The sequence below is a fragment of the Amblyomma mixtum genome, chromosome 3, assembly GCF_055824585.1.
Source record: "Amblyomma mixtum isolate Tamu chromosome 3, ASM5582458v1, whole genome shotgun sequence".
NCBI classification, from domain to species: domain Eukaryota; kingdom Metazoa; phylum Arthropoda; class Arachnida; order Ixodida; family Ixodidae; genus Amblyomma; species Amblyomma mixtum.
The window spans coordinates 171351005-171365423 of record NC_143014.1 but is presented as its reverse complement, the minus strand read 5'-3'; the positions used below and the strand labels follow the sequence as shown (position 1 = coordinate 171365423).

The following is a 14419-nucleotide window of genomic DNA, read 5'->3' as shown; positions in this document are numbered from 1 at the left end:
GGCGTGCGCTTTCCCACGGCGTTGGCTTCGAATTTTGGTGCAGTAGCTCTCCGTTTGTAGTTTTGAAAGAAGCAGTGGCAACTCGACACATCTTATCTGGAGTGCTAATTTGGTTCCGGTTTACAGTGCATATGCAAACCAAGAAGGAGTCAGCAATAGGCGTTGAGAGCACCTGACTGAGGCCTGCCATCCTGTGTGAAAACAACAACAATTTCAAATCATTTTACAGCAGCGATTTATATAAAAAAAAAACTCAAAAATACAATCACAATACTATTTGTAAAATAGCTAACAGTAAAATATAGTATTTTTGTTATATATTATGCTACAACGCAACAACAAAAGCATACAAAGAGCATGGCATGTTAAGAAAGAAGCATATTATGCACAACTGTTTTCCGTTAATTCTCGCTAACATCAGTCGCTTTCCAAATACCATAGCGATAGTTCAATTAAATGCACGTAGAACGGTCCGTTAGCAGCATGTGTCTTAGCTGCCAAACGCTCGGATGCTGCAATAGTCGAGGTCCTGAGAAATTAGCCTCTAATTTGCCGTTGCCACCCATACTTTTTCACTGCATTGTTTCTATCTCGCTTCTTGCAAACACTCTTCAAACTCGTGCATAGACATGGCAGTCCAGTATTGTCTCAAGCGAAGGAATAAACTATCATGGTAACCAGCGTACTTGCGTTCATAAATATGCATACATTCAAGTTGGTTAAAGGAATAAGCTTAATCATTTTCTTGCTCGGAAAGGATCAATGGGATTCGAATAGTGCAGAGTGGCACCTCCTGGTTCAGTCCGCCGGCAGCGAGCCTGCACGGCCGCATTAAGAAGTTGGCCGAAGGTAATTAATAGCGAGATCAGAACGATATAACATAGCTTGTGAAATTTTGCGCAAGCACACTCATACAAACACTGCTTCGCTTACCGGTAGTGATGGTATCTTTGCGCGCTTAAGCAACGCTTCGTCACTGATAAGGAGGGCTCCGGATGTATTTCCACAGCTATTAACTCCAAATAAAACCTCGTGACGGTGGCTCTTTTGCGTGTTGCCTGCGTCCAAATGTGGCGCATACATGCATTCACCTTTAACAATAGTTTCAAGATTGTCACGTTTGCTGCTTCGGTCTTCCGACCCTTCCCATAGCGCTTTGCACAGGAAGTGGCGCCACGGAAACCACCCCTTTCTCCCATCCTCTGAGCCGTCGTTCGCACTACTGGTGAGTTGTGCGAAAATGCGCGAAAAGCTGCTGTTCGGTTTGTGTACGCATGCGAAGTCTACTTGTAACCGCTTCTTGTGTGCCGAAGTGTAGTGCATTTCTGAAGCATTGCACAGTAAAGTAGAAATGTGCTTGGGGTAATTTGCCGCAAATTTAACGAGCCTCCTTTCATATTGGGTGCTTGGTTTGCGGCACAGACTTTTTTTTTTTTTTTTCTGAGGGCTGCCTCTAAGTCTTTATGAGCGCAGGATGTCTATGACTTGTCAAAAAAAAAAAAAAAACTAAACTAAACCCATCGTGCCGAATTTATTCATCACCGGCAGTAGCAACGGGGACGTGCTGGCAATCTTCATAGCAGTAATATATTCCTGTTTGTTTCGCAGCGTTGCTGCACAGTTTTGTCTGAAGGTCTTGTTTTGGCCATAATACGAACACCTTGATGATGAAGTTATTAAACGGACAAGTAAGGTCGCAGTGTTCATGCCCTTAATTTTGGTTATTTTTTTCGACATTGATACACCAGACTGAGCAATCGATTCCTTTATAACAACGCATGTGCATTAGACAGCGGTGGAATTTTGCATTATCTTAGCTGCTTCCAGCTGAAAACATATGGGGCACCTGAACTCCAGTGCAAAGCTTTCAGTCATACTTCAGCAAGAGCCTGGCCGAATTTCGGAGAGCTCTTCGGCCTTTGAGCAACGTACGCAGTTCCGCTTAAACGGCAGAATAAATATCATCTCCGCAATCAGTGGGTCATCGTAAACACGTGCACATTCAGCTTAGTAAACCTGCACACATTTTTCCTGGCCGCCAAAATAACTAGCTCTGGAAAACAAGCTTTCAGCCAATACTGGACTTATAATTTACGCAGGTTGTCATCGAATTCCCATTGTGCTCCATGAGCGACAGATGAAAAAAAGTAACAATAACATGCCCAGCAAACTGACCGGTTTGTCGAAACAGTTGGGCCGATTTGGACAGTCCGAAGAGGGCGTGTGAATCAATCGGTCAGATCAAACTGTTTGCAGATGCAAGTTCTGTGCATCCGCAGCGCGCTTTTGCTCCTCATGCGAGCTCGTTTTTCACATTGAAAGCTGCAACTGATCTTTTCAGGATGGCCCCAGTGCGCCGGCAGCCGTCGAAACCAGGCTTGTAAGCGCATAGTGACATCGTTATCACGTGACCAAAGAGGGCGAAGCCAAGCGAAGCCCACGTCCACGCCGCCTAAAGCGTCTATAGCGGACATCGAGCAGCTGACCGCAAAGCTTTCCCGTATTAACGCCCCGTATTAATATAGCGTTAAGGGTCCTGCCCAGAGGAGAAAGCGGTGCTGTTGGCGCATCGAGAAAATGTAGTTTGATGGAGAGAGTCGTGACGCGGGTAATTCAAACACCTCACACGATCGCCCAGTTCAACAGTGATGACGTCACTACACGATTCCTCTTTGGTCTGCAGGGCCGTGACATCACTCCACTTTTTACGTAGTGCCTCTGAAGAAAGGAAAGCAATAGCGCTTAACAGCAAAATGGACGAGCCACGACTAGAACCACTGTCCCTAGGGCCGCTAGCTAGGCGCGCCACCGCTCGGCTACTGTGGAACGTTCGTTCGTCTTTGTTAAAGAGAGGCTTTATGTGCCATGTGATACACAAACAAATAAAAATAAAATAAACTTAAGAACAGAGGGTGGCGGGAGGGGCTATTAACGCTATTGCGTCATATCCTTAAGGCGGAGCTTAAGTGTCTCCCGAATTTTCTGTAAGCACTCTTTTGCCTTGCCTTTCTTTTGCCTCTTTCCTATTGGTCAGACTTGACTTTGATAACGCATCCGGCGAAACCGACATTGCTTGCCAGCTATCTGGCCTGACGTCACAGCGCTGCCTGCGGGGCAAAGAAAAGAAAAAGCAAGCCTTTAAGAAAGGGTCTTCTTCATTTTCCAGACTGCGCTGTGGAATCTGGACGAGCCGTCCAGCAGTGCTCAGAAGCGTACCCGGTGGCCTCTAAGCTTTGAAAAAATATGTGCGCACGACGTACGCGCGTAGCACGTAGGTGTGCTGTGTTCGTGCGCATGCATGCGTAAGTTGTGAACTTTTGCATGTTTTCGTATTCATAACAGCTTGAACAAGGGGACCTGCAAGGAGCTTGTTGCACTCAGCGTCTCGCTACATTAGCCGCTCTTCACTGCACGCATTATTTTTATTTCTACCGATCATTAGCTCCGCATTCCTGACAACATGCGTTAAGCCCTGCACGTTTGCTTTTCACTCTGCTGGCGCTCATTAGGAGCTGCCTGGCAAGTTTTGAGAAAATAAAAAAAGCGAAACCTCTGAAATCAACATGGGCGGAGCGTGGCATCTGCAGTAGCGAGGCAATTAGACGCCCAGCACGCGTAGCTCTGCTCACACAGCCCTTATAAGCAGTTGAGAACTTGCCGGAGATTACTTGCGCTTGCAAGAGCACACAGAGAGAGATCTGAGCAAAGTATGGGCTTGCCGTTAAATTGGGATTAACAGATCCTCCAGTCTACTGGCTTTGCTGCATAAACTCTCTTTCTGCAGCTTTTTAATGTTGGCGTGTGCATCGGTACATAAAAATCTACTGGGCAGACTTTCGGGTAAGCGTCGGACGTGATTGAAACAAAAGACTATTGCGAACGCGTTCTCCCCAAGAGTTTAAAGACCGTACGGTAGAGGTGTGCCTCATTTATCTGGATCCGGGTTGCCGAAAACGCTTAACGAAAGGGCTGGTCAGGGAACCGACCTCAGTCTACTAGGCATTGCGGATGTGCTTGGGATGGGCGCGAGAGAAAATCCACTACTGCGGAAGCGCAGAGAGCGGACGGAACTGGCGGCGTGCATACAAAATTGTTTCTTTCGTCCGGAAGCTATCGACCGCCACGTCTTGGGCATAGTCCCGGAGTCTCAAGCGGAACTCAGTCCATTCGGCAGAAGCGGCAGAACTTTGAATGAAAGTAGGGAAGAAATGCGCTCTCTTATCATTTTATGGTACTTCTACCATTTAAGTGTGTGCGGGTATATATAGCTGTTAGGATCGAGATTTCCTGAAAGCAGATAAATAAATTGGGCCCCAAGGGGCAGACATTACGCGCCTGCATTAATAGGCCGTAGACTATAGCCGGCGACTTTTCTTCCCATCCAAGCATTGGTTCCTTTTTCTTTCTTTCTTTCTTTCTTTCTTTCTTTCTTTCTTTCTTTCTTTCTTTCTTTCTTTCTTTCTTTCTTTCTTTCTTTCTTTCTTTCTTTCTTTCTTTCTTTCTTTCTTTCTTTCTTTCTTTCTTTCTTTCTTTCTTTCTTTCTTTCTTTCTTTCTTTCTTTCTTTCTTTCTTTCTTTCTTTCTTTCTTTCTTTCTCTCTTTCTTTCTTTCTTTCTTTCTTTCTTTCTCACTTTCTTTCTTTCTTTCTGTCTTTCTTTCCTTCTTTCTTTCTTTCTTTCTTTCATTCCTTCTTTCTTTCTCTCTTTTTTTCTTGCTTTCCTTCTTTCAGTCTTTTTTTCCTAATTTGTTTCTTCTTTCTTGCTTGCTTTCTTTCTCTTTTTCCTCCTTTCTTTCTTCTTTATTTCTTGCTTTCTTTCTTCTTCCTTTCCTTCTTTCTTTGTTTCTTTCTTTCCTTCTTTTATTTCTTTCTCTCATTCTTTCCTTCTTTTCTTTCTTCCTTCCTTTCTTTCTTTCTTTCTTTCTTTCTTTCTTTCTTTCTTTCTTTCTTTCTTTCTTTCTTTCTTTCTTTCTTTCTTTCTTTCTTTCTTTCTTTCTTTCTTTCTTTCTTTCTTCTTTCTTTCTTTCTTCCTTTCTTTCTTTATTTCTCTCTTCCTTTCTTCCTTCCTTTCTTTATTTCTTCATTTCTTTCTCTCTTTCTTTCCTACTTTCTTTCTTTCTTTCTTTCTTTCTTTCTTTCTTTCTTTCTTTCTTCTTTTTCTTCTTCTTATGATCCGGCGACTCGCAACTGCTGGAAATTTGGGACGCAAGAACCTCGCCGGTCCGTAAGATCTTTTTTTTTGTTTTCAATACATTTCATTCTTGAGAAAACAGCTCGTACTCCCTGCGTGTGAAAAAAAGAAAAATTTGCGCGTGTTATTAGATTCGCTTCCATATGCATGCTTAACAAGAGCTTCGCTGATTATAAAAGTGATCAGACATTCTCTGTTCCGCTGGTAGTAAGAAAATCTGGAGAAGGATCTGTTTGCGCAAAAGAAGGCAGGTAGGAAGCAGACTGTTGGGCGAACTCGATTGAAAAAAAAAAAACGAGAAAAATATTGGAGGGGCGCATTTATGAAACTAAAGTTTTCAGCACAAGTCTTCTCAGTGCAGTACCACTGTAAAGGTTGCTTCGTGGCAATTATTGTGTGTTAGTGGAGAAGCCCCGTTTTTCTACACGAAACCGCTAAGGTGGCGTTCGGTCGTGCCCGCACGCGCACTATCCAGAACGAAACACGGGCGCAAATGGGGTGCCTCCTACACAAGCAGAGGGTCAGCCGAGGAAAGAGAACAGTCGATCGCCTGACAGGTTTTCGCAGCGGAAAGCTGGCGCATACGCGCTTGCCCCCGTTTTTTTTTTTGTTATATTGGGCCTTCTGTAACCGCAATTTCTTTTGGATACTCCCCGGACTTCAGCAGACGCACTTGTATTCTCCTTCTTCTCCTTCGAACACATCGTTAGCCTCGTGGCGTCCCTACCGGTGACTCCTCCAGTCGGAGCCCAAGGATTCCGCAAGGGTCCACATCAAGGATGACTACCGGTTCGCAAGAAGAGAACAGCTGGGAAGAGCAGGAAAGAATAATAATAAAAAGAAAACGAAAGGATAGCAAGTGCAAGACGCCTACAAGGAGAATGAGCGGTCAGAGAGGCTGCGAGGGCGTAAATCGGGGGAGACGACGACGGCGGCGGCGTTCCCGTGCCGCAGTTCTATTTTGGGAGCCTACAAGAGAGGGTGCGCGAGAGCAGCGCATTTGCCGGCGCGAGCGGGAAGGTTCAGCCCTCTGTTCAGCCGCCTCGGGAGGAGGAAGGGGCCAGTTGAGGCAGGCATAAACGTGACGCGGCAGAGGCATGAAAAAACTAGCAATACAAGGGAAACACACGAAGAGACACGTCGAAAGGAGGAGACCCCGACGACCGGCTGCCGAGGCCAAGAAGATAAAGTCAGCGCGGTGAAGAAGGAGCGGGGGTGACAAGGGCCAGGAAGGGACTCGGGCGCTGACGCCACTGAACCAAGTTTTCTGGAAACTGGTTCTGCTTCATGGGTTTCGCTTTAAGGCCTCCTTTATTGAGGGAACGTGTTTTTCTTTCATTGTGTTTCTTTGTTTTTTCTACGTCGGGTCGCAACCTCTTAGTTTCTTTCGAACACGCTCTTTAACGTTCTCTTTAACGCGTTCCTGTTCGTTTTCGGCAGTTGTGATGTACCCAGGGCAGTTCGTTGACGCCCACGTCCGCAGCATGCAATCCTTAGGACGGCGTGATTTTCCTTGTTTCACGCGAGCACGTGTGTGTGCGGTCGGCTTTGTTGCAGATGTAGTGCAGCCTGCTAGTGGCGCGCTATAAGCCAGGAATAAACACTCGTTATGTTTCTCGATTTTTCTTCGCTATTTACAAGCTTAAGGTCACGTTGCTCGAGCAGTGCTTGGCTCTACATTTTTCTGCACGCTGTGTGCACTGTCTGAAGACAGAAATGCGTCTGTAATAAAATGTAAGGCTTTTGCTTTTCCCTTGTTGTAGTAATCTGTCAGATATCACAGCTTTCCTCTTTTACTACTCTTTCTTCCATACGCAAAAGATCACATCCAAACGTATAATTAAATGTTCAAGGCCCTGTTGTTAATGCGGGGGGCTCCATTTGAGGCTAATAACTTCAATAACAGAAGAAGGCTTCAAACGTGAAAATTCTTCACGGGCTCTAGAGAATGGAAAAGCCGCCTCTAATTGTTCTCGTACCCGCTGAAATAAGATCCTTTCATCCGCACTTTATAAATACAGTAAATATTTTCCTTATTTTTTTTTTTGTATGTGTGTATGTTTGTGTGCATTCGTGCGTGCATGCGTGCGCGCGCGCGCGCGCGTGTGTGTGTGTGTGTGTGTGTGTGTGTGTGTGTGTGTGTGTGTGTGTGTGTGTGTGCGTGAGAGGGAGAGAGAGAGAGAGAAAGAGAGTGAGAGAGCGCGCGGAAATCATGGTATGGTCGCTAACTGCAACAGTATTATCCTGATAGTTACGCTTTACAAGGGACTTTGTTTTTCCCTTTTGGTGAGAGACACGGCGAAGGACTTCACTCTTGGAAGCCAGTTCGTCATGTTAGGTATTTGAGCAATCGCAAGGCACTCAGATGCATTGGCCTTCTCTACTGGTCAGTCTGGTGCAGCATTTCTTGCGGCGATCGGGTTGGCGTGTTTCTCTGGTCGTTTCGGAGCAGCTAGCACAGCGACGGAGAGGTTCTTCCTGATCTGCCGACAAAAGTCGCACTTCGGGAATGCGAGGATGCGGTGCCAACGACTTCAGAATGGCCAGACCACGTTTGCCTGTTTCCGGGTGCGCTTTGAGACATCGCCGGACAGCCGTGTGGATGTTCACATTGTTTCTAGCAGCTGTGCTTCTGTTCTGGATAAGATAGGATAAAGTTTGAAGTCGCTGAAAATACAGCGGCAGCAACGGTAACGACACGTACACGTTCCGCGAGATCCTAAACAACTTCCCAAGCGGCCGAAGGTCACCGATTACATCGATGCCGCAGCGAACAATTCGCGGTGAGGTATGCATACATACACGAGTGCGCATTCATTCCCGGCATTGTGTCTTGCTTATTCGTGGCCCTAAGACCCAGAAAAATTGAACGATACGACCGCTATTTTTTATCATGAAGCAGGGTTGAACACGAAAATTATGACGGGCGGCTGCAAGGCACAACGTCTCAAATGGGTTTCAAGGGAACACTTTCTCCATGCTCCAAGTCCGAGCAGGTTTGTTTTTCGCCGGTAAATTGAGGTTGGCTCGTTCTGTGCCTTATTATCTTCCTCTGGACCTGATCTGAAGATCCTCTCTAATCGGACAGAAGCTTGATTATATTAGTATTATATTAGTATTATTAGTATTAGATGATTTATATGAACGTGCAGCATTTAACCGTGACAAACACTGCATTTGCACTGAATTCAGAATAAATGTGTTGCGTATTTAAGGCTTGCTGACTTTGTTGTTCACCATTTTTCTTCCCTGTCCTGTTAATATCTTTCAAGACTGGTCAGCCAGCGCCGACTAGAAGGTGGCAGAGCGTGCAATTCTCGGCCATAGCGCTGTCTGCGCTTCAGTCGCCATATTAATTATCCAGAAATATAGGATGATCACGGATATGCTTGAACAACTTTAATAGGAAATAAACTGACACTCTCAGCTATGCACAGCCGGATCCAGCTATGCCAAAGGCCTCGAACAAAGAAAGAAAAACGCGTGGGACGCGTCGGTAACAGAATGGCGGACGCAATGTAATGTCGCTAGCGAGATCCAAGGGAAGGTTGAAACGGTGGGCGTGCTGCTCATGTTCCACATTTTATGCTTATAAATTTTGAGCCTTCTTATACGGGGCTGGTAACTAACTCGCTTCAACTCGTTGTTGGGGCGGCATGTCTCCCTAGTTAACGTGTGGTAACGCTTTCGCCCTCTCAGCTTTTTATTTTCAAACTTACTGTTTTATTTTTCGCATCCGCCCTCGTGTCTGTGCCGGAAGGCCCCGAGAAGATTGCGAAAGTTTCAGAAGCCAGGCACTGAGAAGGCGTTTGAGCAACGCGCCACCTGTGCAGGTGATACGCTCGTAACACGTCGCCGTCGGCTTTGTATGTGGCCGCCTTGCCGAAACAAGCGCAAGGGCGCCAGCAAAATAACGTCGAAGAGAAGGGCAGCCGTTTTTGGAAACTTTTCGCTGAGGCTCCTCGGCGAATAATGTCTTTTGCAGGCAGCGAAATGAATAAACATGAGCCAAGACTGCGCAATAAGGCGCCTCGCGTTCGTTTTTCTTGCCGTACTGCGTCCGTGCGTGTGTCGGATATTGGTGCGTTCCATAAGTTAAAAAGCAAAAGGTAAAGTTAAAAGTTTTTTTTTTTTTTTGCAGTGCTCAACTTCCGGTGTAGTTTTAGCCGTACTGCTGAGGGAATTTCGAAGAGTGTTCTTGAAAAGAGAAATGAACACGGCAGTGGGCCTTCGACGCGTGCTGACGTTTTCTTCATATTGAGTCAGACATATATGTTTATAAGCCGCTCTTTCCGCCCTTACATGTTAAGGTCTAACGACCTTGCAAGTAGCTATAACACAAATACACATACAAAAAAAAAGAGAGAAAAAAGTTTGTACAGCGGAAAATGTGGAACATAGACATACGAAATGCGCGCACTTGGAGAGAGCACTGCAAACGAAATAGTTGCAGACCATTAGGTTCTTTTCGGCATGCACACTTTTCGCGAGCGCTAAGGCGCGGAAAGCTTTTACCTATTCGAAAAACTGGCAGGTTCTTGCTTCTTATACGGTAGGTTCCCGAACCCGGTATCCACCGCATACGAGGTGGCTGCTCTGCCTCTATGTGGAGGCCTAGCGGAAGTGGCGCGGTTGCCCAGTTCTCTCGTTTCTTATATCTCGCCATTTTGCGCGTCTCTGTTGCGTCAGGATGGCGTTCTATCTGCCCCCGTTTGTTGAGTTTCTTGAGCGAAATGAGTGCAATTTCTCGCATTTATCACGCACAAAAAACTTCACTTCTTCTTCACTTTATTCACCTTAAAGACCCCCTTCAGGGGGTATTACATAAGGGGTGGGTTAGTATATTCAACAATAATAGATACATGTCATTGCAGTATGATACAAGTGGTTACAGCAGATAAGAATGAAGAAAACCTATAAAAGATGATGCAAGGTGGCGTATGGTTGTCTCAGGGTCATGTGAGCTGCCCATTCATGTACCAAGGAAGCCCTTGTACATTCCTTTGCGCCAGAAGTGCCGACAGGAAGGGAACAGTCCCCTAACAAAGTGACCTCGGCGTCCGTGGAAGGTTTTGGTTAGTTTGTTGGGGTTTAACGTCCCGAAGCAACTCAGGCTATGAGGGACGCCGTAGTGAAGGGCTCCGGAAATTTCGACCACCTGGGGTTCTTTAACGTGCACTGACATCGCACAGTACACGGGCCTCTAGAATTTCGCCTTCATCGAAATTCAACCGCCGCGGCCGGGATCGAACCCGCGTCTTTCGGGTCAGCAGCCGAGCGCCGTAACCACTGAGCCACCGCGGCGGGGGTCCGTGGAAGGTGTTTCAGAAACCTACCTATGCCAACCTTAACTCGTTCTTTGTTAAACTTTCAATGTGATGGAAGAATTGAGCATGGGTGCTTGCGTTATCTTTGTTTTTCGTGCGTTTCGTATAAATGATTGTAGTGCTGTCTAGAAATTAAGGGGGTATACGTAAATCCACCTAAATGTTACCCCGACTGCCGGCATCCTATGAAAAGCTGAAAATATGCATGCATGAACCAGATCGAAAAATTTCCTGCTGCTCTAAGTTCGCCCAGGGGTGTTCTACATGTCGCGACTTGAGCTACCCATTGATATCACGTCACGGGCTCAGGTGGTAACTTATAAGAGGTGTTTTCACCGCAACAACAAATCACAGCAAGAATGCAGCCTGGAAACACATTCATTCGAGACGACAAATGGCGCTGAAATCTCGACTGTGAGTCATTTTGTGCTCCTAATGAAAAAAAAAAAAATATAAGAAGAAGATGAAGGAAGCGTTCATGATTCCACGCATCGAAGGCGAACCACAAACGGCAGTGTGGCATGACAGGCCGCATACTCTGTACGCTCACAAGGTCCATCGTGCACTCCTACAAAGCTTCAGCGTCTTAGCTTTCAATGTGGCTCACGAGGCTGTCGCTAGAGAGAGCAATAATAGGTGAGCGAGTAAAACCGAAAAAAAAAAAAACTGCCCACGCAAGGCGATACAAGCTACCATCATGCAATAACACTGACATTACTTGCTGGAAGTCGGAGTATTTCGGAACAGATCATCGGGTGATACTGCATCATTCTGAAGAGCGTTTCAGAAATTCCCCCCAAAAAGCTCCGGTTCTGTGACAAGCCCTACTGGAATGTTGCGTGCGATGCCATGTCTGTTTGGCTGCTTACTTTGTGTTGAACCAAAGTCGATGCGCACGGCAGCCTTAGGTTCTTGAACTATAGTTTTTGGCCTCTTGAACACCCCCCCTCTTCTGAACCCAGACTTTTCTTTTTTTCGTTTTCCTGATGCCTGCGCACCTTTCTAGTTTCAAGGCGCTGGGGTGAAGGACACGAATATGCACTCAATGTTCTCGCGCGACTCTCCGTTCGCAGTGATCGTGAATGAAGCGCGTGCCGTCAATGAAAATAACATTTAGAAACGTAGTTTCAGGACTGTAAAACCTCTGCCTGCAAAAAAACATCCGCTGTGAGGTCTGTTCCGACGCTTTTTGTCCTCATCATTTTTGAAAGGCGCGTTCGCCCGTCGCGCGCCTGTCGGTGACGAAGGGTGTGCGTAATACCGGAGCTCCTTTCTACGCGCAGAAGTCATGGAGCTTTCAAGCGTTACGAGCTGACTACTTTCCCCCAGAAAAGATTGGTCTGCTCACTCGGCTGCAACGTAAGCCGAAGCCTCAGAGCCCGCGGGAAACGTTCCGCGTTCGTCGCGAAAATGCTAGTGAGTCGGCGCTGCTGTGACTCAGGCCACGTTTCTGCTGTGGTCGAAAAAAAAAAAAAACGAAATTCCGGGAATTGCATGACAGCGAGGGCCGGCGGTTCCTGGTAGCTCAATTTGGGAAAGCGTCCGTTAGAAACTGGACCAAGACAGAAGGCTTGTGCCTATGTTGCGGTCTTTCCTGGTGTATTTTTATACCAGTTATTTTCTGAATGCATTTTATAAGGCCCTTTAAACGTTGAGTAACATTTGATAACGGTGATGACCAAAAAGTATGTTAATATTAAAACAAACAGAAGCAGACTGTGTCTGCTTCTATTTCGTGCTAAGTTTTAGGCTCGGCTAAGGCCCGGAACACCGCTGCCGTAATGCCCATGCTAAGAGGACGTGTTATACTGGAGTATTGCAACAGCGAGGCACGGGTAGAGCTATACTCCTCCTGTGTGTAGCATGTATGTTCCCGGCGTTTAAAAAGAAAGGGCTCGTCCAACGTATTTCATGTGGGTGAGCTTTTTCTCTTCTTGAGGGGGCCAGTATCGGTTATTTTTTTGCTTAGCCCCACATTACTTAAAAGCGAAATAATTAAAGGCAACAATACCTGTTTTCACTCGTCTTTTGCTTCTTTTTGACAATGGCGTCGGTATTTAAAAATGTCGTGATCGACTAAGAGAACCTCTCCGCAATAAATTTTAAATCATTGTAACAGTATGCAAACACTTCACCAGTGCCTTGCTCACGCAGAGAGAATTTGAAACGCCGATGCCATAGCGTACGTGCTCTGACATAAAAAAGTTCACGAGTAGCTAGAAGGTTATAGTTTACCAGGGCTGGGGTTCATTTGTGCGATCGCATAGGCTGCGACATTCTCGAGGCCTCTGAGCGCCCATAAATATTCATCAGGGAGCGCCGTCAAGCTAGGGTTTATGCGAGTTTCGAAAATGATCTTCGACTCGCGCCGCCTAAGAACGGGCCAGACGCTTTAAGCGTTCGCTGCCCGGCCCGAAGCAGGCCTCTTGTATAATCCGCTTATCTCGCTTTCTGGCCCGTTTTCGCAATAATTCGGTGCGGCTAACGGGAAAAGCAGAAAGCGGGGAAAGGAATGCGTTCCCCGCCAAGAAACGCGACCTGGAGGAGGAGTTCACTACCCTTTCTCAGCCGGCGTTTTTGACGCTCTGCGTGCGGGATCTTCCCTTGAACGGGGTCTTCCCTTCGGTGCAAGGGAGTCGATGTATCGTTTCGACTCGAGCAGTTCCCCCTCCCTTTCGACTGGGGAACATCCAGTGCTGCGGCCTCCCGCAGCGGGCTGTTGCTCGAGGTGTACGCGAGCTACAAGCCATACAGCAACAGGATTGCGGTATGACTTTTAGCCATGGCCGCGCGTGCACCGGTGGCGCGCGATCGACGCAGGCACGTGGCCGCCGGCCACTGCGGCTGGAGCCCGAAGCACGCGGTCTCTCACCTGCAACAGCCAGGCGTCCTGGGGAGCGCCGCATTGAGCTGGCTGGCGGCTCCGGGGCGCTCTTCCGTGCAGTTCGTGGCTCGGCGCGCACGCACACACACGCTGGAGGAAGGCCGGCGTCGCCGTGGCGGCTACCCCATGCCGCCGCCGGTGGCCGCCTCGCTGGGCTCGTGGGGTCGGCGGAGGCGCGGCGCCCGGCGGAGCTCGACGGGGCGGGCCAGGCTCAGCATCGCAGGTTCCGCTCACATGCTACCTGGACGGTGGGGACGCGGGCGGAGGAGGAGGCCGTGCGGTGGGCAGAGGGAGTAGACGCGGCGGCGGACTGCTGGGTTGGGCCGCGGCCTGCGATTCCAGCGCGTAGCCCCCCCGCGGGAAGTGGCTGCTCCGACTGCCGCCCCCGCTGCCGCTGACGCTCGGCGCGCCCTCGCTCGCCGGGTCCGCGACCAGCGCCGCCGCCGGAAACGCGGGCTCCGGCCGTGGGCTCCAGCCGCGCGCGCGCGAGTTTCGGAAGCCCCTTCCTGCGCAGGGCTCCGGGGCTGGGAGCCTTGCGCATGGCTCCGACGAACGCATCTGCTACTGCGCATGGTACGCTGAATGTTGAGCATCGTCGGAAGTCTATCTCGTCGCAGCAGACTGGGGATGTGCTCGAGGACAATTTTTTCCCAAGGTCTGCTCACCTACATCGCTGCAAACTCAGGTGATCAATGTCCAGAAACCGCGACGAACCTGAGGGCTACTTGGAGCGAACTTTGCGAAACTTTCTGCCCAAGTGGCATGCAGCTTGGCGCACGCTAGAGTGATATGCGGGACATGGGCTGGAGTGCCATGAGAGCGTGCAAAAATACCCGAGTGCCGGCGAAGATCGGGTAACCGGCAGCAACGCGTAGCATTTCGTGTGTTATACCAATTTCCTCTCTCCAGACGGCGTGCAAGTTGCTCAAATATCAGAGTATATCTCGCTTTCACGAAGACGTCATCCTCTCTCTGGCGTTCGCGGTGGCTGCGACGCGCTTGGCCAAGGACGCCGTTTCG

The 14419-nt window shown here is 48.1% G+C and overlaps 1 protein-coding gene across 1 annotated transcript in view; it reads right to left on the bottom strand.

Moving 5' to 3' along the window:
- The window catches only part of LOC149352703 (neuropilin and tolloid-like protein 1), a 273532-nt gene extending 259746 nt beyond the window's left edge, over positions 1 to 13786 (bottom strand). The window contains exon 1 of the mRNA XM_089581925.1: positions 13388 to 13786. Coding sequence (XP_089438051.1) covers positions 13388 to 13421 — 34 coding nt within the window. The 5' untranslated portion in view covers positions 13422 to 13786. The remainder of the gene's footprint in view (positions 1 to 13387) is intronic.
- Between the last annotated feature and the right edge of the window lie 633 nt (positions 13787 to 14419).